This window comes from Epinephelus moara, chromosome 3, assembly GCF_006386435.1.
Source record: "Epinephelus moara isolate mb chromosome 3, YSFRI_EMoa_1.0, whole genome shotgun sequence".
NCBI classification, from domain to species: Eukaryota; Metazoa; Chordata; class Actinopteri; order Perciformes; family Serranidae; genus Epinephelus; species Epinephelus moara.
In genome coordinates this window covers 23,831,831-23,855,284 of record NC_065508.1, presented here as the reverse complement: position 1 = coordinate 23,855,284, position 23,454 = coordinate 23,831,831, and the positions used below count along the sequence as shown (strand labels likewise).

The 23,454-nt window shown below is 45.0% G+C and overlaps 1 protein-coding gene across 2 annotated transcripts in view; it reads left to right on the top strand.

The window, feature by feature from the left end:
* The window catches only part of auts2a (activator of transcription and developmental regulator AUTS2 a), a 447,476-nt gene that overhangs the window by 387,793 nt on the left and 36,229 nt on the right, over positions 1-23,454 (top strand). For both annotated transcript variants that reach the window (XM_050040295.1, XM_050040296.1), the window contains one exon: positions 10,923-10,971. In XM_050040295.1, the coding sequence (XP_049896252.1) occupies positions 10,923-10,971 (49 nt within the window). The remainder of the gene's footprint in view (positions 1-10,922; positions 10,972-23,454) is intronic.

Here is a 23,454-nt window from a genome sequence, read left to right as displayed (position 1 = left end):
CTCTGACATGTTAAAACACACTGTCACATGACAGACGCTCAGATCCCTGCAGCACATATGCTCATACATACAATCTTCTCCAACCACACATATAAGATCCCTTTTACACTGCCTGCTTAACCTCACCTCACCATTCTTTATCAAAGGTACAATCATGTCGACAGCCCTGAACCAATGTCTGTGTAAAAAGTGTGAGCCGGCAGGACAGGACAAGTGTGACATTTTGACGCGGTGTGTGTGCGACCCACAGGTGGGAGATTTGAAAAGCAGTTAACAGCATTTAGCAGCTAACTTAAAGAGGATGAGCAGCAACCAAAAATGTCCGCAACTTGGCACAACAAAGAGGCTCAGGAGCTCCTTACAAGATCAAATAAACTGAGCACATAAACTAAACTAAACGAATGTCACAGTCCCTTTGAAACCTGTTCAAGGTGGGAAATTCGCACCATCATGCCGCCTTGCCGTGCTGTATGTAAGGTACGATAGAGTTGTCTCGTCTTGAAGCTGCCATGGGAAGTAATAACAGCACTGAAACGGTGTCTGTATAAACAGGACAGCCGGCAAGAAGGGCAATGGGCAGGATGGATGTGACATTTTTATGACGGGTTACGCATGCAACCCTCAGGAGGAGATATAAAAAGCAGTGAATATCAGTTAGCGGCTAACTCAATGGAGAAGAACAGTGGCCAGAAATGTCCACAAATTGGAAGAAAGAATAAGCTTTGGAAGCTCCTTACCCTCTGAGCAGGGGATGAGATCAACCGCCATATAACAGAGATGGTAAATGATTGTTATTGCCATGTTACGCCATTGTTACTGTTTGTAAAGCATTGCAGATGTGTATGTTATATGTCATACCATGGGCCGGTGCTGTTGTGTTACATGTCATTCCTGTCACGCCTCTTTCGTTTCCAGAATGTTGGCATGCAGTCTGAAATCACACACTTGAGCAGCACTATCTTGCCGTTGTTTGGTTCTGTATAAAAAAGCAAAGGCGGCGTAATGAAGAGACTTTGTTGCGGCCTGTGTAAAAAGGGCGACAGAGATATTTAAAAGTATGGAAGCTCCTGGCATCCAGGCTTTTGCAATGCGTGATTTTCTTTTGAGAAACTCTTGAGAGTACACAACAAGGATCACCTGTCAACCAGAAAACAATCAGCATTCCATGTTCATTGAGATGGGTCACAGATCATCTCCCTCTCCCTCATGTTCGCCTTGCGTTTTTTCCTTTTTATTTTGTCTCCAAGGGGCCTAAACTGCCCATTTCTCTCCCTCCCATGGTTCGCCCCCCCCCCAGCAGGGAGGCCACTGTAGACAGAACAACGACCTTATTTAGCTCGGGCCCTGCAAAATGCAATTAGAAACCCCTCAATGGCCAGCGGGGGCCTGGGATGAGATGGAGGGAGAGAGGAGGACAGCGACAGAAAGAGAAAAAAGGGAAGGCTGGGGGAGGGCGGGCCGAGACCTCCCCGCTGTCTGTCACCCTGCTGGCTTTTGATGTCCGTGGCCCATCTTGTGTCCCCCTAGAGAGCCTATCATCAGGCCCCCACTCTGGAGCTGTTGAGCACAGAGAGAGCCTTGGAGAGGCTTGTTTGAGTGGAGTGCGGGGGGTGCGGGTGGATGACTGGGGCTGTCTCTGTCGGTGCCTGACAGAATGGTCTTGACGGAGCGTTTCAGAGGCCTAATCCCTCAGACCATACTCCTCCAGCCGGGCGAATCGCTCGGGGGGTCTGCAGAGGGTCAGACAGGTTTTAATACAACGCCTTAGTGGTGATTTCCTCAGTGCTTTCCTGTAGTCATTCCTTTTTAAATAACACAGCAGGCTGTTTCTCTCCCCTCCTTTTCTTCCCCACTACCTCCCTGTTTGGCTCCATCCCCCTCTCCGTCTCATCTGTCTCTCCCCATCTCCTCCTGTTTTGTTTTCTTCTCCCGCTCTCTTCCTCTCTAGTTCCTCCTCCTTTATCTCCCTGCCTCCCCTTGTCTCCTCACTCCCATCGCACCACTGAGAAGAAAGAAACAAAAAGGGAAAATATTATCCCTGCCAGCGCAGTTGCTCTTGCTTAGTATTAAGTCGAGGCCTCACGGGGGGTTCCAGCGCCGCGGTTCTTTGGTTGTAGATGTCTGCTGGGTCTCCGCAAATATAAAGACATGCAGATTAGGGAGAAAAATTAAAGCTGGGGGTTCGTCATGCAGAGGGTTATCTGTTAGGAATGTTTTGTCTGTCTGGGATACGGCTCCACAGTAAAGCTTCAGAGAGAAAATTGGGGTCAAATTAAAAGAGGCTTATAATCCTGCTTCTTTTTATTGTCATTGAGATCAAATGTCACCGCAGCTCGATTAGGTTATACGCAATAAGCTCATCAATGAATTTGTGTGACAAGCAGCACGGAGGCTTGTTTACACGGACATTGACGTGATGTCGAGATGAAAGCAAACATCACAAACAAATAATCTCTTAAAATACAGCACATTAAAATTCAGATTTCCCTGTCACGTCTGGTTCAAAAGCTGGGACAATTCATTTCCGCGGTCCATTTGATCTCCATGTAAACACTGAGTGACAGCGCTATAAATAAGGACACAGATTTGTCCTTTTTGAAATAATTTGGCTGAGGTTTGGGAATTAGTAATTACACTGACATTAAATGAAAATGTTAAAGGTAAATCAGGCCTAATATGCATGATGGTGTGTGTGTGTGTGTGTGTGTGTGTGTGTGTGTGTGTGTGTGTGTGTGTGTGTGTGTGTTTGTGTGTGTTTTGAGGCGGGCAGCACATATGCTTCTTTCTGTAAGAAGGGGAGGGAGTGATTGACTGGTCTGAAATTATCCACGGCATCGCAGCCCACAGCCCACATTCCATGGCAATGTCTGTAATTTAGGCAAAAGGGTCTCCCATTTCTCTTGTGACTGGGCAGAGTAGTGCTGCGGGTGTGTGTGCGTGTGCGTGTGTGTGTGTGTGTGTGTGTGTGTGTGTGTGTGTTGGAGGGGGTGCATTAGGGATGTAACTAAAGCATTTGAGGCAGGGAAGGTTAAACCAATTTTCTTGTCTGCATTGTTTTCCAAAGCGAGTCCCACGGCAGCGACATTAGACTGATGGCGAGTGAAGTAGGTTTGTTCCCGCTGACAGGCCAGTTCTTTCTGCGCCAGCAACGTCAACTGGATCTGATTATTGCCTACCAGATCCAGATAATGTCTGCCATTGATCAGGCCATTTATCTTGAACTCCTACGGCCCCGGCCTGCTTTCAGAGACCACAGGGAGATAAGCAGATACAGATAAGCAGATAACACAGTCTCCACAGGCTTTTAACAACCGGAAGAAATACTTTTGCTCTGCTTCCCCGGCTGACATTTGATGTGAGTTTCATATCTCTCAGCTCAGGAAGCTTTATTATAACAAAAAGGATCTGCTTTTAGAGGTATCGTCATCGGATCAGATAGACGCTTTCATCCCCGTGTCCGTCAATCTTCCTAAATGTTCCCTGACTGCCAATCACATCCTGTGTGCTAAGCGCCGGTTGAAATAAGTGGGCGAAGATATGCAAAGTAGAGATTAATTTTTGGCATTGTTTTTTTACAGGTTTAATATTGAAAAGCATGTCTGTGGCAATGCGGATAGAAATTCTCAAGTCCTTAAATCTCTCATTCTCTGTCAGGATATTTGATTGATGCAGTTTAAGAGAAAAGACTGTCAGCTTTTCCAAAGGCTTTTTTACTTTTGGCACGCTATGGTGTCCCAGTTTTCATAACGGTTTTTAACGCTGGGGTACATTTGTCTTTGTCTGTGTGTGTGTGTGTGTGTGTTTGCATGCACAGCCGTGTGTCATCCCCACATTAATGCTAGCAATGAGTGACAGATTAATTTATGTCTGGCTACGTGTCTGAGGAATTGGGAAGAAAGGGCCTGTCAGTGCTGCTTGTCGGGAGGGGGTAGAGATTAGAGCCAGTTGTCATTGACAACCCAGTGCAGGCTCTGAGAGATAAGGTCGGATGTAATGACTGTACAAAATAAATAAATAAATAAAATTAATTTCAAAAAACATCCTCACTCCGCCCTCGAAAGGCTGGGAGAAGAGGAGATGTTGGCATTTCCAAGTGTGTGGGTTTATGTGTGTGCAATTAGAAATATTTCACAGTTCTTAGATTGCATGGCAACATTTGGACATTTCAGATTTTAAGCAACAAGGAAGGTGTGATCTAATCCCACCCCCTCCTCTCAGAAGACCAGGATTTATTTTTTAAAAATCCATGTAAAACAGGTTGTATTTACTTTGAACTGTGTGCAGTACATGTTTTTTTTAATTTTTGTTAATTCTAAAAGATTATTGTGTAAATATCCCATGAAACATAATGAAAAATGATCTTCCACTGTTTGCCTGCCTGTGATACACTGCCAGTTGTTACATTTATAGTGTATCTACGTGTTAAAATCCCCACATGAAACTTGAGTATTGATAAAATATGAAGCTGTTATATAAATCCAGATTATAATAACTAAATATGTAAAGTGGAAATAGACTAAGTTTTTGCTAAAACTTATAATAATGAAATAAACGTTATGGCTAAAGAATGATGACACCATTGGCGTTAAGATTGTTTCCCTATAAGCTTCACTTCAGTACGCAATTCTGTCTGCTGCTGGGTACCATCTCCTGGTAAAATGAAAGCACAAAGGAAGTGTGTCAACCATTGTCCAACCAACACAAGAAGAGGACAGCACTTTTGTTTTTTTTCCAGTAGCTATCCCCTTTTACACTGCCTGTTCAAGGCGGGAATTTCGCGCCATTATGCCGCCTCATTGTGCTGTATATAAGGCACGATGATGTAATGGGAGTTGAGTTGTCTGGTCTGTAAGCCACCATGGGAAGTAGTAACAGCACAGAAAGTTGTATGTAAGTTTAGGTGTCTGTATAAACAGGATGGGACCATGGGCAGGACAGGTTTGACGTTTTGACTACGCCTTATGTGTGCAACCCCCAGCAGGAGATTTAAAAATCAGCAAGTACCAGTTAGCAGTTAACTCAAAGAAGACCCTTTGCTAAGTCCCGTCCCAGGACGCAGACCGGCCAATCATAACGTAGCATCAGGCCGGCTCAGACCAGAGTTTAACAATAACACAGCTGTGCTCCATTGACTCTAATGCAACTGTTTCAGATTTCCTTCATTTTCAGGCTGGTTCTGTGGATTTGGAGCTAAATGTTGTGCCTGGGGCACGTTGTGTATTAATGATACTCGTTACCTGGAGAGGTTGGAAAAAGATATACGTATCTTCCCTGTTCCAAAACCAAAATCAAACCCTGAAAAGTGTAGGGTTAGCTAGCTAGCTACTGAAGATATAGCCTACTGAATGTATACACATGCTGCTTTTTGTTTCCCTTTATATTCATTGTCTTGTGTGGCGATCAGCAGTGATGTGGTGGTTCACTTCTACACTGTGATCTGTAGCCTATAGTTCGGCTTTAGCTTCTAACTATCTTTGTCTTTTTAACCTGTTGTTGCTGCTGAGTCAGTTTGACATCCTGGATATATCCTTCAAACACAGACTGTAGACCCCTCTGTCTGCTTTTCTCTGGAATCACTGTTTCATTTTTACAAAAATATGATAATATTTCTTCAGGGAGTGCAGTTAGTTACAGGGTGGGCTCCATGCTTACTCTAATAGCATGTCGGACCATCAATGAAGGGGCGGGGCATAGGGGAAAGGTTTTACTAAAATGTTTCTATTGGGTAGATTGCCATTAAATTTGGTACAGATATTCGTGGTCATCAGAGGATTAACCTTAATGACTTTGGTGATTCCCTGACTTTTCATCTAGCCACCAGCAGGTAAAGGGTTTTCAGTATTTTGTGCAGATATTCATGGTTCCCAGACGATTACTTCAGTGATCCCCTGGTGTTTCTCGTCCTGCCACCATGAGGTTAACATTTGTGCTTTTGAGTGAAATGTCTCAGCAGGTATTCGGTGAATTGCAATAGTTTGGTACACACATTCATGTTCACCTCAGTACCCTGTAGTCCTTTGTCTAGCTCAGTGTAGAGTTACACTATTTCATTTTCACAAAGATGTTACTGAGGTGAAACTGTTCCTGAAATGCTCACCCACTGACTGATGTTCACCACTTGTGACGACTCTGTTCAAGGTCATTAAGAAAATTCTCGTTCCATTTCCTGGCCTCTGCATTCAATCCTAGTTTGAATTATGAGGGTTTTTTAAGCCTCTGTAAAGCAAAGGCCGGGCTCTGAGTCAACAGACAAACGTTATAAGAGCTTTTAACATATTACATTGCCAGCACTCATGTTACACTTATCAGTAATATTTTAAACGAGGGTAGATTTGGCATAATGGCAGGAAGGCTCATAAAAGGGAGCTGGTCCCCTGTGATTGTAATCTAGGAGAGAGTTCCTGTAAAATTAAACCGTGGTTGTGGGGGGAGAGACAAACATGCCTCTGGGTTCTTTGAAGTGGAGAATCAGCGTCCAAAAAAAGGAATAAAAGATGACAAAATGTCAGTGTGAAGCTGATGGTCTATAGACAGAACTTACGTGCCCAGACAGCAATTACTGAGATACATAGCATACATCAAGACATTGTGTTTGATCTTACTGCTTCATTCTCTCGCACAGACGATGTTTTTCCACGTGAAACTGTACAGGGCTCTCATTTTTTATGTGTTCATCTCTGTCATCATTTCATTTGAATTAAAAATAATGTGCAGCGAGAGATCTGCACGCCGATTGTTTGGCAGTGTGACTGTAATCACAGACTTTGCGGTCGCTCTCAAATCTGATAATGACCATTTAAAATGGAGAACAGCGGCTTGTGCACAGTCGCTGTTTCACAGGCCTCGTGAAAACGACTGGTAGCCATTTTCTGTCGGTGGCAGTCATATAAATACATATCTTGAAGCCAGCCATGTCATGCTTTTGAAGCCAAACCACAATATGCTCTTGATGTTTCATCACAATCACCGCTTCAAACACAAGAATCCCTGTGATCTAATTACATGTAACCACAGTTGGTACATTTGCAACTAATTTTAGACGTGATTTACTGCGTTTCTGTCGCATGAGCCGTGGCACCATACAGCTACATAATGTCACTGGAGGTATCAAAGATGTTTTCCCACAGCCTATGAGCAACAGAGGTTAATCACTTCATTAGTTTGAGTTGCTCAATACACAAAACATACAAGGGTGCATGGCAGGAACCTCAAACTTGAACACATGGTCATGCAAGCTGCTCTTTCTCCCAGGCCCTTTGTGACCACAGCCTTTATCCTCTGTAACTGAACCAAGTGGCTGGACTTTAACCAGCCACCTGAGGCCAATCCCTGCCTCCCCCTCATGGTGCTTCACTGTTTTTTTCTCCCTCTGCATGTCATCAGTGTATCCTGGAACAGCTATGCCCATTGTAACTTGATGTGGATAAATCATTTTCTGCTAAATGTATACTTCTCAGTTTAACCACATGGAGCATCTGACTGCAGTTTGGATGAAAGTGCTGTTGTGTCGATGTGTCTGAATCTCATTCAACTGTGTATCCCATTTCCCATGACTTCATGTTTGTATGGGCCGGTCCCAGGCAGCCAAAGGACCCTCGCTCCGTCTGTTACCGAGGGACGGATTAGCATCTCAGCTATGAGCTAAGTCTGTTTTCTGCTCTGCGGTTGCTTGGACTGAACTGGCAGGAATAGACTTTGCAATGTGACTCTATTGTGCATCTATTGACCTCCCAGCCAGTGGGTTAATGCTCATTAGGCAATGCTATAGGATGGGTTTGCATTATGGGCGGCTGTGGCTCAGAGGTAGAGCAGGTCGTCTACCAATCGGAAGATCAGCGGCTCAATCCCTGGCTCCTCCAGTCCACATGTCGGAGTATCCTTGAGTATCCTTGCTCCCAGTGGCTGCCAACGGAGCCAACAGAGTGAGGGTCCGTTGGCTGGCTTGGGCTGGCCTATACACTCGGTCACCAGTGTATGAATGTGAATGTGACTCGCAGTTTAAAAAGCGCTTTGAGTGGTTGGAAGACTAGAAAGAGGCGACACAAGTGCAATCCATTACCTTTACTATCACAAGGATCTTCCAGGAATGTCCAGCGTGAGATCAGGATTCGTCTAATGTGAGGAATCAAGGCAAAGAAGCATGAGCGCCGTTGCTTCTCGGGTAAATGCTACTTTCAGGCCTGCAGTGTGAATCTTAACAGGATAGTGTCCCACCTTAAATCTGTGTGATCTCCATAAATACTCTATGGCATCAGTACTGGGAAACGACTGGAAGGCGGCCTCTTCGAGCGAGATGCTGAGCTCTGCCAGCTCCAGCAGGGCTGTTTTTTGTGACCCTGGGTGGGAAAGCTAAGAAAAAAAATCCCTCCAGCGCTTGGTAGAGTTATCGCAAAATTATAAACGTGGTAGTCATGATTTATGTCTGCGATGTCAGTGGTTTGTTGGGTTTTAGGTCCGTCAGGGTGGGCCGTGGAGAGCTCAAAGCTCAAATTGAAGGCTGAATGACCTAAAGTGCTTTTTATATTACCAGCTGACCTCCCTTCAGGCCAGCGGAGTGGGAGTTGATCCAACAGGAAGACCAGCCTGTGGGCTGCGAGGAGGTGCATGCTGCTCATAAAGGAGCGTTTTGTTTTTCCTCCCCTCACGGTAGCAGCACCCTACTGGGGAATTCATTAGGGGCTGACATCATCTCACTCAGTACAGAGTGAAAGAAAGAATATCTTTCTGCCTCCGCTCTCCCCTCCCTCCCTCCTTTCTCTCCTTCCCTCTCTCTCTCTGCCTCCCTGCCTCCTTATCTAGCTGTGGTGCGCTGCTGTCTCTCCTTTTGCGCGACATTTACGCAAAAGGTAAACGCGCTGATGTGCGCCTCTGCAACCGAGCTTCAAGCTTTCCAGAAGCCCCCCAAAAAACATGAGTGTGTTTGTCTTCTGAAGGAGCACGACTGAGGTTGAATCCAAGTCCGCCTGGAAATCAGGAAGTGGGAGGACCCGACCGTGAAGGCAGCAGCAGCAGCAGCAGCACTCAGGCAGTCAGTCGCTGGATGAATGGGAGTTTGTCTGGTGCTTTGGTAGCGGATGGGGAGAGGCTCTTGTGTGCCCACGACCGGGATCCGTCGGAGAGCGCGCGGCAGCCCGGCTTTGCAGCTGACCACACAGCGACAGCGGGCTCATACCTTGTGAAGTTTTGCTCACCGCTCGTGTGATTTGGCTCCGTCTCTGTCTCTACAGAGGAAACTGGCCGTGCGCTTTTGTTGGATTGGTTCGCTCCGTCGGACGCAGCCCCTCTCTCTCTGCGCACCGACACACAAACCCCTGCCCGGATCCTGTTGGTTACCTGTCACGGATATTTCCGACAGGAGAATATACGTGAAGAAAAAATCACATTGTGTCCCGAGGAAGCAAAGAAAGGTGGATCAAGGGATTTTTTTCTGTCTCTCGTCGCCTCAGTGCTGTTGCAGAAGCTCTCCGTGGCGAGACACATGGCTCCCTTTGTCCAAAAGGCGCAGTAGCTTTGTGAACGGCTTTGGATTTTTTTTTTCTTGGAAAGGCTTCTTCTCTCTCCGCATGGCTGTCCTCAATTTAAACGGAGTAGACTTCGCCGCCTCTTGTGTGGATTATATTATTTGAAAAGCAGAATGTGAAACGAGGCCATATTTACCAGACCGAGAAAGTAATATCCTGACTTATTTGCCTTCTCGCTAACCTTGCCACATCAAAGGTATGCGCTCTGGCTCTGAGCCGCTTCTAATCTTAGATTTCATTGTGTGTGATAGTGTGCAAAATGCTCTGAGAGGATTTCTTTATAATGGGAACCATTTTCATGCCGCCGCTTCTGCTGTCATTTGTTCTGCAGCTTTCATTGTTTACATTCTGTCAGTGTTGCATTAGTGAATGAATGCCTGATTCACAACAAGGTTTTATTTCTAACAATAAAACGGCACTAATGCACATGTCCATTAGCACTTTTTAAATTCAGGTTTTGCTGTGAGAACACTTCGCGTCTCCTGCAGCCTTAATAACACACATACACAGGGATAAAAGCTGTCACTGGATTTTATTTTTTAAACACTCCTGTCATTAATACAACCCTGCAGTCAAAGTGCAGTGCATTAACATGTTATTTTTGTTGCTCGGAATTTAGCATTAAATAAATCCGAGGCGAGGAAATCCACAAAGCCAGTTATCAGAATTATTCAGAGAAACCTGTCTGTCAGTCTTCTCCCCATGTGCAGCTCCAGCGGGTGTTGTCCTGTTTCTCTCCCTGTCCTTCCAACCTGTGGTTACTTTCTAATATGATAATCTTTCACCTACATGTCGTGGTTTAAATATAATTATTCTGTGACTTGGGTTTTTTCACCTACATAAGCCTTTTATTATAATTCAGGTTTAAATCCCATCACTGCATATTTTATTCCAGCACAGGGATGCTGTTGGCGCTGAGCTGGGGAGGCTCGGTGAAGGGATGGAGGTGTTTTGTCGCGGAGCAACAGTGCCACCAAGTGGCGTGAATGTGCAGAGCCATTTGTTTTGTTTCAGTCTGTTATCCAATATTGGTTTTGATCATGATTCTCAGGTTACACAAATAATTACAGACATCATTTTTGGGCATGACAGGATGTTGGATATTGGATATGTCTTGGTTTATTTTGGATTAAATTTGACCCTGATTATGGTTAAAATTAAACCATCTATCAAGCACACATTGTCAGAGATATATATTAAAACCACAATAAATGTTAACGTGGTAAATTCAGAATTAAAGTTGACATTAAAATGAGTATGGTGCTCTGAGCGTATGCTGTTGCTCAGCAGTTTTTGCTCTACGCTGTCCCCTAAAATCCTATCTACAAGTGGGTTTGGACATTTTGGTGGAAAAAGAATGATACAGCGATATTTTTCTAATTCCACTCTCCTCTTTTCCAGGTCTCCGATGCCAGCTCAGAGAAATTTTTCAGCACAGCTGCAGTTAAAGGTACAGACATTTTATTCTTCCCACCCCGCTGAAATGTTGTCACTATGAAGGTGCAGGTGTTTTGCCATTCCTGGTGTTATTATTACCATGTTGAAATTGGATTGCATTGTCCCAGCACGGCGACTGTCATATTTATGCATTGTCATTTAAGATAACGCATCACATCCATAAAGCTGATCTAATTTACCCGAGGTGCACAGGTATGAAACGCAGCTCAGTGCTTTCTCGACACCGATAAGATGAAAATCTCTCAGTGCCTTTATTTCATCAAGTGAAATCATTAAAATGTGAAAAGCTAAAAGGTCATGTTGGAGTTACATGTATGTAACACATGTGCGCTTTTGGTGACACTTTGTTGCAAATGTGCTGAGATGCACCAGGACTTGTACGGCAGCCAGAGAAGGAGGAGGATGTACTTACTAATGCTGCGGGGAATGAAGTAAGGGCAGGAGAGGCATCTGTTTATGGCCTCAGTGTGCCAACACCACATGTGACCTCATTATCAAGTCACTAATTTGCTGTTAAAAGCAACCCCATTTTCTCCAGCGCAGAGATAATGGAGGTGCCCCGCGTGAATGGACATTCCTCTGTAATGGGGGGGAGTTACCATGCAGGGCAGGAAGGAGGCTCTGAGACGAGGGTTATGACCCCTTCAGGGCTGTGGCAAGAACGGGGACGATTGCTGATGATAGGGTCTTGCACACCGCCCCCTCCTCTTCCTCGTAGCCCTCCACTTTCCGCTGCGCAGACCTCCAAACACATTCCCACATTCTGGCCTTTGATTCCCTCCAGGGCTTGATTTGTGGCGTCCATTGGGGGGGTTCAATGGCCATGCTTGACAGGGAGGTTTCCTTTTGAACGTGCTTCTCTGTGGACTGATTTGGTTCCCTTGAAAGGATTAAGGCCCCCTTTGTGCAGCCTAAATCAACAGAGGGCCCCCCTCTCTCCCCCTCTATGAAAGGACCTGACCAGGGAAACAGTACACAAAATACGCTTTCTCTCTGCTGCATGATAGTCCACTCTCTTGGCCCCTTTTCCCATTTAAATATCCCCTCTTTTCTTTACCCTTTTACCATCTCCGTCCCCTCCTCCTCTCCTGCCATATGCTAATGTCCGCCGCTGTTGCAAAAGGCCAGTAAAAGAATCCAGGTGCAGGGAGAGCCAGGACTGCTGGTATTTTTATGGCGGGTGGTTTTTAGATTAAAAGAGTCGGCTGAGTTTTTGTTGGAGGGGATTACCATTATTCTAATGCAACCAAACCGCGGTACAAGCAGCGCCGACAAATATGGCGAGAGAGGTTCGTTTGTGGGAGGACAAGTGTCAATATTTGCCAATAGGCAGGTGCAAAATGACTCCATTTGTTTGACTGTGCGTGCGGTGTGTTGTTAATACATATAAAGTGCTCATTGGGCTGTAAGGTTCAGTGCACGGCTGAGAAAGCTTCGATAGGCCAAGATGGTAAAAACGGCTTCCAAAAAAGCAACAGCTAGTTTATTATGTTGAGTTATATGGTTAAGAAATAGTTACGGTTGCTGATCACATAAGTGAAACTACAACCATGATGCTGCAGAGTCAAATAATTGATGAGTTGTCAACTAAATCGCCAACTAATTTGATAATCGATTAGTCGGTTTGGGTCATTTTTAAGGGAAAAAAGTCAGACATTCTCTGATTTCAGCTTATTAAATGTGAATATTTTTTACTCCTCTGTGACATTGAAGTGAATATCTTGGTGTTATGGACAAAACAAGCCTTTTATGGGCTTTTGGAAACACTGATCAACATTTTTTACTTTTTTTTTTTTTTGACATTTTATGGACCAGACAGCTCATGAATGAACCGCTGATTGTTAATTTTCAAGTGTTGAAATATGTAGACAGCAGTGCAAGAATACATCAGAGGTGCAAAAATGCTAAATATTAAATGCTGGAATAATGTATTTTGGTGCCTAATTCAAGCTTTGTTTACACTACAAAATAACTTCATATTTTTATGACAGAATGTATATTATTCTTGGTATATGGGCTTAAATGTTATCTCGACTCAGTGCCATTATTGTTAACGACATTGTGACTGATTGAAACAAAGGTAAGACCCATGAATATACCTCAAACCAAAAGAGCACTGAGAAGGCCATTGTAATTCAGCTGCTGATGTGTAGCTGTGGTAATGACTGACTGTTGGCTTTTATTCTCTGCCGCAAGACTGGAAATCAGCCCAAGGCAACCTCAGGTGTCTTTGAAGACTTAGTGCTGGTCCCTCATCTTTTAATCTCCCAGCCTTCTCACCTACTCAATAATTTCAGTGTATTTTTCATGCTCTCACAAAAGCCATAATGTTTTTTTTTTCTTTCTGCCCGAGGCCTACACTGCATTTTAAAAAGAAAACCCAACTGATGAGAATGTGGCTTTTGTGTTCTCAGACGTTGATTTGTTTTCTTCCCCTCTTGTGTCGGCGTCACCTCGGGGCCGCCGGTGTCAACTGTGCATAGTTGTCTAATGTGCAGCTTAAAGTCACCATCACTCTCTGCATGCCTCGCCATTTTTCTCCCTCCTTCCTGCTCGCTCCGAGTTCAGTTTGCCCAGGAATGGATTTCATTAACTAAGAGTCATTAAATGTTAGCTCTAATTACCGCCATCGTCAATGTGCCTGCAGGTGTCAGCTAGCTAACCTGATTCATTTGCTCTGCAGGAGAGTAAGCACCAGTCAAAAAGATGTGGTGTAGTCTATTTGCCACCAGTGAAATAAACAACTTTTCTAAAGTCTGAGCTGCTTCCAAGGCGCCGTGGGTGGAAATCGGTAACCAAGCCTTATTAAGGCTGTGACTGCTGTCCAGGGAGTGGATTGAAGTGCTGGGTTGCACAGATACTGATGATGACAGACCAGCACAGCGTGTCACCACAGAGGCCTGCAGACAGATCTATCAAATGATTAAAGCTGTGTCCCAGGGCAGTAATATCTTGTCACCCGGTTACATTCCCATCCTTTATGATATTGTCAATCCACAAGCCGTCCCAGAGACTCAGCTAAGTCATTGGAGAGCAGAGATTAAGCTCAGTGCGCATTGTTTGTCGAGCGCAGCCCCAGCAGTAAGATTAAGATAATGCTGGATGACATTTAAAAAGCTCCGTAGAGCCATGTTCTCATCAGTGAACTGTTGAGTCTGGTTTGTTGATTTTTTTATTTTTGTTTTTCAGAATACAAAATATGTTTTGGACTAAAGCTAAAACACGAGACAATGGAAAATAGAGGGATAGTGTAATCTTAAGGGTTTAAGGGCAAAAATGGATTATAAGTATGTTTCTTTAGTTTATAATCACCTGAAAATAAGAACTGTCTCCTTGGAATGAGCCAATTACATCAACGTAGGGAGTGGGTCCTTGTCCATGAAGTCCGCCATGTTGCACCACCATGTTTCTACAGTAGCCCAGAATGGACAAACCAAACACTTGTTCTAGATAGGGCCTTTCACGTTTTAATGGCAGCCACCATCGTTAGGAGCCCCTCTGCAACAAGCCAAACGGCATCAGAAAAACAATGATTTGTAATGTGAAATTGCTTTATTTAGTGTTTTACTGGTTTATATCACCTGGTCTGTTTGTTTTCCGGAGAGAAAGAGACCTCTGCAGATAATTTGGCTCCAGGTAGAAACCTCCTAAAAGTCTGGATTTAAAATTATAAGAGAAAAAGGTAAGCACACATTAGTAGGTGCTGGGCTAAAGGCCTATCTGCAACAAGCCGAACAGCATTGGAGAAACACTGAATTTAAATATGAAACTGCTTTGTTTTGTGTTTTGAGCAATTTTAATCACTTGATCTGTTTGTTATTGAGAGGAAGAGAATCCTGTGTATAATTTGGCTCCTCTTAGAAACTTCCTGAAGGTCTGGATTTGAAATTATCGGAGAAAAAAGATGAGCACACGTTAGTAGGTGTTAGTCTAGGGGTTCTTCTGCAATGAGCCGAACAGCACCGGAGAAACACTGAATTTTAATGTGAAACTGCTTTATTCAGTGTTTTACCAGTTTAAATCACCTGATGTGTTTGTTTTGGAGAGGAAGAGAACTCTGTGGATAATTCAGCTCTTGGTAAAAACCTCCTGAACAATAAACTCACCGCTAGATGCCACTAAATTCTACACACTGCTCCTTTTTAATTCCCTTTTACCTGCGCATACATTTTCACATTCACACCTTCCTCGTGTGATTTTTCTGTTTAAAGCTGCAGCATAGCACTTAAGCTTTGCATTTGGTAGACATATTGTGGAGAAGCTAGTCCCCCATGAGACATCTCCTGCAGCTGTGTCTACGATGTGAGACCGAGTTCAGTGTGGGGGTGAATTGAAGTGCACAGTGTAGTGATTCCCCCCTCCCTCAGCACAACGTTGATTTCACCATGCTTTACTGGAGTTAATGTGAAAATGAAGCGGTGCTACAGCGAGACCCGGGGCTGACGCCAGCGTGAAGAGCGCCGCTGGTGAAGTGTGTCGGGCTTGAGTGCGTCTGTCACCAGGGGAGAGAATAATGCGCGATGTGGAAGGTGTAATTTGCAGTGCTGATGGCATTGTTTAAAAAAATAGTGGAAAGAGAAAAGCGGAGGTGAACTTTTGTGGCAGATATCAGAGCTGAAGAGCTCCCTGGATTGTCATAGAGAGCTCTGCTGGCAGCAAAATTGCCTGTGAGCGTATTACTGCTGTGTGGGAGGGAGCTGAGGGCTTGTTTTTCTCTCTCTGCCTCATTCTCTCTCTGTTTCCTGAGAGCTGGACTGGTGATGGAGCAGTGTGTACTTCCAGGCTGTGGGCCGCCACCTGCTGTAATCTCAAGTGATATAGAGAGCAACAATCATGCCACAAATCACCCGAGCAGCTCCCTAACTCATTCAGCGGACTGGAAAGAGAAGGTTGGCCTTTCACAGCGGCAGTGTTGGTTTACTGCCCCAGGCTCCCTGTGCTGCCCTCGTGCTGACCTCTGCCGTCTGTGTGGGTTTGTGTGTCAAGGAATCAGGGCTGCCTGTGGAACTTGACCTGATGCGCAGTGGAAAGATGACCTGACTACCATTGGCCTTTCGTGCGTTCTGATAAACCGATGCAGTCAAGGACGGTCTCTTTTTCCCTGCCAGGGGCTGGGAGGTCACAGAGAGGTCGCTGCCCCCTCCCTCCAGACATAAGTGCTGGAATAAAGCGCTGTTGTTTTGCCTCAAAAATTCAAATCAAAATGGTGTTTTGATATTTAATAATGGTGAATGTTTTGAGAAATAAGACCAGGATCTGAAGGATTGAAGTCTGAATGATACATCAGACTCCAGGCGTTTCCCCAGTAGTCTTTACCTCTGTTGGTTCCCCGCCCCCTGCTAGGAGCATCTGATGTATCTCTAAGGGGTAAAGGAAGCACAATATCCTGTGCTGCTGCACAGAGGGAAGGCCTGCCCCCTTCTTCCTCCCCATGGCTGTAACTACAGAGAGAAAGGCCGTATTTCATGAGCATGAAAGGGGCAGCTCTAGCCATGCCTCATCTGCTGACACAGCCAAACAAAGGTTAACAAATCAAGGATAGCACTGGCTGATTTACTGCCGCGCCGTTGTAAACAATGGCCCAGCCCCCATGTCTGTAGCTCACATTTACTGTGTCTGTCAGCAGGAGGAAATATATGGCAACATTGTCCACTTTAAATATTTCAAAATCATCACTTTTAGTATTATTGATCACATGAGTCCTGGTCTGAGCTCAGAGGGTCCTTCCAAACTTTTACGTTAGGTTTTTAATGGGTCTTACTTAAAGTTGGTAACTTTTATCAAAATAACTTTTTGTCTCAAAGACAAACTTAGAGACAGATTCTCTTTTTAAAAATCTTTTTCCTCCTCCTCCTCCTTGTGTTGCTTCTATGCATGGATTTTTAAAGAGAACTGGATACAGCGTTGGAGGCAGAGCCATGTTCATTCCTATAAAAGTTGCTCAGTGGCGCATGAAGCCAAAAAAGTTCAACTGCCAAGTATAAAATTACCCGGATGATCGGCACCGCGTCTGCACTGTGTGACCCATAGAGCAGGTGCACTGGAGACTTCCACTGGCCAAGCAGGCTAACTTCTGATTTCATGCTTTACTAAATAAAATGGGGATAAAATGATTCACTCTTTTAGACTTTGCAAATGTTATCGGACCAAATGGATTGAATTCTGATATTGACGAGTCACTTTGCGGTGGTTGTGATGCTGAAAAAAATGTACCCGCTGATTTACAGTCGTCTCTTTCGCCATGTAAGTCAATGGGTGAAAGTCTTTTTGGGCCACAGGGCATCACGTGACGGATGTAATTGCACTATTTGGCCACTATGGAAACTGGCTTCAAAGCCAGTTCAAAGCACTTACTTGGGGCCTGTTCTAATGGCATTTGCTAGAAACCGCTGCAGCTGAGGGAAAACAACAAGTCAGAGCTGAGGAGTCTCTAACGCAGCTGAACTGCAATCAAACTGTCAAACTAGGCAACGCTAATCAAATGTAAGTCAAGTTACAGCATTGCATATTTCTGTCTTCAAATGTTTTCAGGAACATATTTTAGTGCACTGTTTAGCTATAAAATGAGAAAGTCTGTGACCAAGCCGCTAAACTAAGACAGTGCTGATCAAATATAAATCAAGATTCTGTAACTGCATTGCCTATTTGTCACGATAAAAGTTTTCAGAAACATATTTTAGTGTACTGTTTAGCTGTAAAATGAGAACGTTTGCTCAGGCCAGTGCTTTGTTTTGGCTCGACTATTTTCAACACAGTGGCTGGGTCACAAACTTTCTCATTCTTGGTCTGCGACCAAGAGATTTGTCAGGTTTGTAGCCAAGAAAGAGCACAGTCGCACCCTTATGCATCCTAGTTAATATCATTTTTACCCCCATTTTCCTCCTCAGTCACCTGCTCCACTCATAACACATGCAATCAGGTCTAATTCTGGAATTTTTCTGGAATTTTCAGGTAAATACTGAATGTGAGACCGCGGGTCCAGTCAGTGCCCACTTGGTAGCAGTTTGTTGATTGAGGCTCAGTTTTAAGGAGATGTTGTGAATGGGTCTGTTGGTGCACACACATACGGCAGTGTGGGCCAGTCTCCCGCCATCCACTCCAGCCACACAAAGAGGTCATTCAGAGTTTGTTCCCCCACTCCCGAGGTTAGAGACTAAGTAAATCCATCCATCTTAATGCACTTATTTCAGCACCGGGAGAGCTGGAGGGAGACTGTGTAAACACTCCTGTATCCGACATGCCACGCTAAACCCAAAGAGCCTGGAACCCATCAGGCCAAAATTAAAGGTCTACATCTCAAACACAAACATTTAAATGGGCTGCACTCCAGAGATCAAAGTGAAAGGCCTCAGTTTTCCTGCAGGCCCCCTTGTGTCTGCCACACTGAGATATGTGGCGGTTTAGCAGCCAGTCAGGGTTGAATGGTGAGCAACTGTATACTGTACATGTCTGTTTCTCTCAGGTCTCTGAGGTAACGCTCTGTGGCATATTTTGTGTTGGTCTAGGTAAAGTAGAAGGATTTATATAAGCATGCTCAGTTTATTCAGAAATCTGGTGTGGTTACTAAGACAATATTGAGGATTATAATGAGAAAGACACAAGATTTCTTTGTCTTTGCTGATTGAAAAAAAACTTGTTTTTAGCTTCTACTAAATACATTTTTATTTTCACATGAAGGCTTGTGGCAAAGCTGCAGTTCCTGTAGATTAACGGCTTTGATAAATACATAAGCCACGTCTTTTTGAAAGCAAGCATCTCGCTTTTTGGGGTTGTCTTATTCTCACTGTGTCCTTGACATATGTTGACGATGGAGATGCAAGTGGATGGGCGAATGGAGGTGTTGAAAGCACCCGTCTCCTCTTCCCAGGAGAGCTCCTCCCCATCACCATCACCAGCATCCACTGATCCAATGTGACACCAGCCACTCTCCTGCCAACTTTGCAGCATTAACAGGGTCAAAACACCCCCCCCCCCCACACACACACACACACACACACAAACACACACACACATATACACACACACCACTTATCAAGACCCAGCCATTCCCAGTGCACTGTTGGTGTGTTCAGGCCAATTATGCCTGTGTCAGTCTTTGGTCCCTGCGGTAGAGGTGACATTGCCAAAGAGGCAGAGAGAGCAGACCGCCTTAATGAGGCCTCATGGTGGCCTATGTGCACGTCTGTGTGTGTGTGTGTGTGTGTGTGTGTGTGTGTGTGTGCACGCGCACATAACAGCGGGAGTGCTGGTCTGGAATGATCCACCCTTCTATCTCTCGTCTTTTCCCCTCTCAAGGTCTTCCCCCTGCAGCCATTTCCGCCTCACCACCTCTCCAAATCTCTGTGTTTTCGAGTAACCGCCGCTGCCTCGTCATGATGTCATTGTAGAAAACAGACTCGGGTTCTGGGGAATAACTTGAGGGCCGTGTCCCAGAAATGCGGCATAGCAGCTTTGCAGACACATGCACTAAAAAGGAGATGGGATTAACACAAGGGATAAGATGTAACTGTTCGCTGTGAAACGATTCACCCTGGAGGTGTTGGTGTTGCTTTGAGCAGCATGAAGTAGGATTTGGTCTCTCTTTGGAGGAAAAAAAACAAAAAAAAAACACTGATGACCAAAGTTTATAGAACCACCCATTTTGGATTATATGGTCATGGAGAGTTGATCGGATAAAACAATGCCAGAAGGCCACCCAAAATAAAGATGTTTAACTGTTAAGAATTAAAGAAGTTGTTGGATTTGTTCGGACACTGCAGGGCGTTGACATCATGTTCAAGGTTTTTTTACTGCATCAGTGCATGTAACTGTAGGAATCCTGTATATAAAACCTGAGAGACAGACTTTGTGTCTCAAAATCATCTACCACAATATTGTTTTTGGTTGTTGTTTCTAAGGGGAAGAGGTCAGGTGAAGGAGTGTTTCTGTTTCCCTTTGCGCTCCTTCAGTACCAGAGGAGGGTCAGTACTGTGGAAGTGAAAGTGTAAACACAGCCTTTAAGAGACACAAAAAGCCGAGAGAGAGACAGAGCATGAGGACTCTGAGCAGGATTGATGATAGCAAGGCTTTAATTGCTCCCACAAGAAAAGAGGTTATCTTTTTTTTTTTCTCCTTCCTCCTCTCACCCTCTCTGATTCTCATAAATATGCAGGGCAGAAATAAAGCCCTGATGAGCCGCAGGGCAGATTAGAGAGGACTATAGAGCAGGATCCTGGTTTGTTAGCAGCGGTTTTCAGATCCCTTGCATGTGTTTCTGCTCTGCACAGACATTGCCTGGCTTTCATTTGTCTCAGCCCATTTCCACAGGCTACTGGCTACTTCTAGGAGTGCTGGGGAAGTTGCACTGGGGCTGTGAAAGCTGTGGTGCAAGACCGCCCCCTGGTGTTGGGTGGGATCTCAAGATCGATTGTGACTTCTGAGTTGAGTGGGTGGAGAGGACATGGTTAATTTGTGGTTGGCGATGTGTGCCAGTGTATAAAGTTTTATATGTGTCCTGGAAAGGAAATTTGAAAGCATTTGATATCAACAAAGTGTAACACAATGTTCCATTTTATCTCCATTCTTTGGTGCATCATCTCTGGCTTTTGGCCACTGTTCTTAGGAGCCTGCCCAAACCCATCAATGTCCATCCGACTGTCACCATCTGTTACAGATTAAGCTGCTCCTGGAGGGGGCTGTTTGAATTCGGGGTTCCAGCATCCCCTTTTTATTCCACGTGTCAGGTTTTACTGTAAACACTGTTGTACAAAAACCAAAATCCCAAAAGGGATTGGTTTTTCAGGCCTTTCAAGCCAAGAGCAAACGGCCCGTTGCGTTGGTATGGGCTGCACGTCTGGTTTAGCTCTTAGCATGCTGAGACGAGGGCTCTGCTGGGCCATTTAGAGGCAAAGCTGGGAAGCCGTGTTTGGAAGCTTTTTCCCCTAAACCCTGCGCTCAGTTAGTGTGCAGTGTGGTGTTGTGATGTATGAATCCCCTGGCCATGCCTGACACTAGCGAGCCTGTCTGAGCCCATGTCTTCGTCGAGTAGGAGGCCGCAGACAGAGGCCGCATTGTTCCTCTAAAGTAACCCAAGCTCAGGGCGGCCGCTGCCCAAAGGGGGATATCAAGTTGTTCTCTCCCCACCAACAACACAATCCTAGCTTAAGCTGAGGCTTGACGAGGGAGCAGAGAGGCAGCTGACTGTTTGGACGACGGTGCAGTTCAAATAAACAGCTCAAATCCCAACCAGCCTCCCCTACACTAACCCTCCCTCGCCAAGTATTGCAGTCCCACAGCCATAGCTCATCACCCTGAAGCTTGCCAACAGCTCTCAGCTAATTTGTGGTGTTATTTTGAAAAGCATGTTGATGTGGCTGCACTGAGGTTTCCTGAAAAAGAGGAGTGCGAGCAGAGAGAAGAGGGTGAGAACCTTAGGCCTGGTTACATCTCCCTGTTTCCCCTTTTGTGAGCGATGGGTTTACCGACCACATCAACAGACCACACAGCATTTCCCGGCTAGAGGGAAGGAGGGAGGAAAGTAGGAGTGGAGAGGAGAGACGGCCATTAACAGCTTCGTCTCTGCCCCGGGTGTCCCGCTAATCCGACTGCAGTGTAACCTGAGCGAGGGGGTAATGAGACGGCACTTGACACGCTCGCACACACATGCACGTAGACGCATCGGCTGCTTCTGTAATGCCAGTGAAGATTTAAGGAGAGAAAAGGCTACATGCAAATTGATACTTCACCAGACATTTAATCCATGCATTCATTCCACTCAGGAATGAGTTTTTCTTAGACCATTTTAACACCCGGTGCAGGCTGTATTGAATCTGATCCTTGCTAGCAGCCTGTATGTGTGTGTAAAACCAGTTGGCCCCATTTGAAAGAGAGTGAAAGAGGCCCAGACTGATGACTCTCTGGGGACAGATTTCTCTTTTCAGCCCTCCATGCCTCTCTCCCCGGTGAAATCATCGTGGTGTCAGTGTGTCAGCTCGAGCTGTCACTCTCCTTATTGCTGCAATCCAGTTACTCTCACTCTGCCTCCTGGCTGAAGAGAAGGGGGGGGGGCAGGAGCAGGAGAGGAAGAAAGAGGGCTTTTTCTACACTTGACACAATGGGTGAGCAGACCATCAACACCCCTTGATGCAACTGGAGAGTCTCAAAAAAAAAAAGCACGAGGCAAGGCTGTCTATCACCTCAGAGAGGAATCAGCTGTACAATTAACAGAACCCCCCTGTGGGCTGGTTTGGTACAGTCCACTGGGCTTGGCTGACAGGCTGACAGGGCTTCATGGAGGACAGGCCAACACTGAACAGATCCAGGCAGCAGACGTAGAGCTGCAGTGCATGCAGCTCAACCAGAGTGGCACTGGACCTGTTGACTGGTAGAGGGGTTTTTTTTGTGTGTGTGTGTGTGTGTGTGTGTGTGTGTCTGACTAAGTGTGAGAGAGAGTGGGAGAAGGTGTTTATGAGCGGGTGTGGGTTTTTATGAGCATGTGACTGTAATTGAGATTTAGGCATGGCTGTGTTTGAAGTTTGTTGGCTCAACAGGCGATTGTCTATTGTTCCTCTGAGCCGCCACAGTGACTGACAAGAAACACATGTTGTAGTGCCAGCCAGTGTGTTGTGAAACACTTGCAGTTGTGCTGAACTTTCAGTATTCTTAGATTCTAGGTTTGACTCATGTATCTTTGCTCTTGGTTAGTGATTTAACACGTCAGCTTAATGAACATTCTTCAGATGCTGAAATTAAAAGCTGCCTGTGCATTGTACTCACACTGCCTGTATGTTGGATATAAAGCTGTGTTTAGGGCCAGGAGTCAACATCAGACCATCATAACATTACATCTGAAAATTCCCATCACCCACTAACCTCTAGTCAAAGCACTAAACCCTTCGCCCAATTTTAAAAGCACCCCCCGTTTTCTTTAAGGAAAAGCCAAGATAGGCTAATCACATTGGTGCAATCTAACACAGATATAAGACACAGTTCTGTTCCCAGCCCCGAGCAGGAATGCATATCAAAGCAGCTGAGCTTTGCAATTGCAAAGGTTCATGCTAAGCATTTTTATTTTCGAATGGTTGTCTGTGGCAGTTTTTGCTTTTGAGTTGTGCCCTGCGATGCTTTTCAGCTGTGAATGTCTGCACGCAGAATGATGCAATGAGTAGAGATTTTAGGCTCATCAGTAACAGTCATAGCTCAGATGTTTTGTTGTTGTGTTGGGCAGGTAGCAATTACTAGATGTGTATACTGTACCAGTAGCTCCCAGCAAATTACCTTTAACAAAGCAAGAGATCTTGTCATTGGCAATGCCCAGTGAAGATCTCTCAGACCTCTCGAAATGTTGCTATGTTGAATTTAATTTGCTGGGAGCTATCAGTACAGTGTACAGATATTTTTTCTGGTTTTGCCTTCAGTTTGTTTTTTGACCCTGCACCTGGAGAAGTTCTTTAGTGCACTCATATGTATCTCAGGTAGCAAATACTACCTCTCAAAG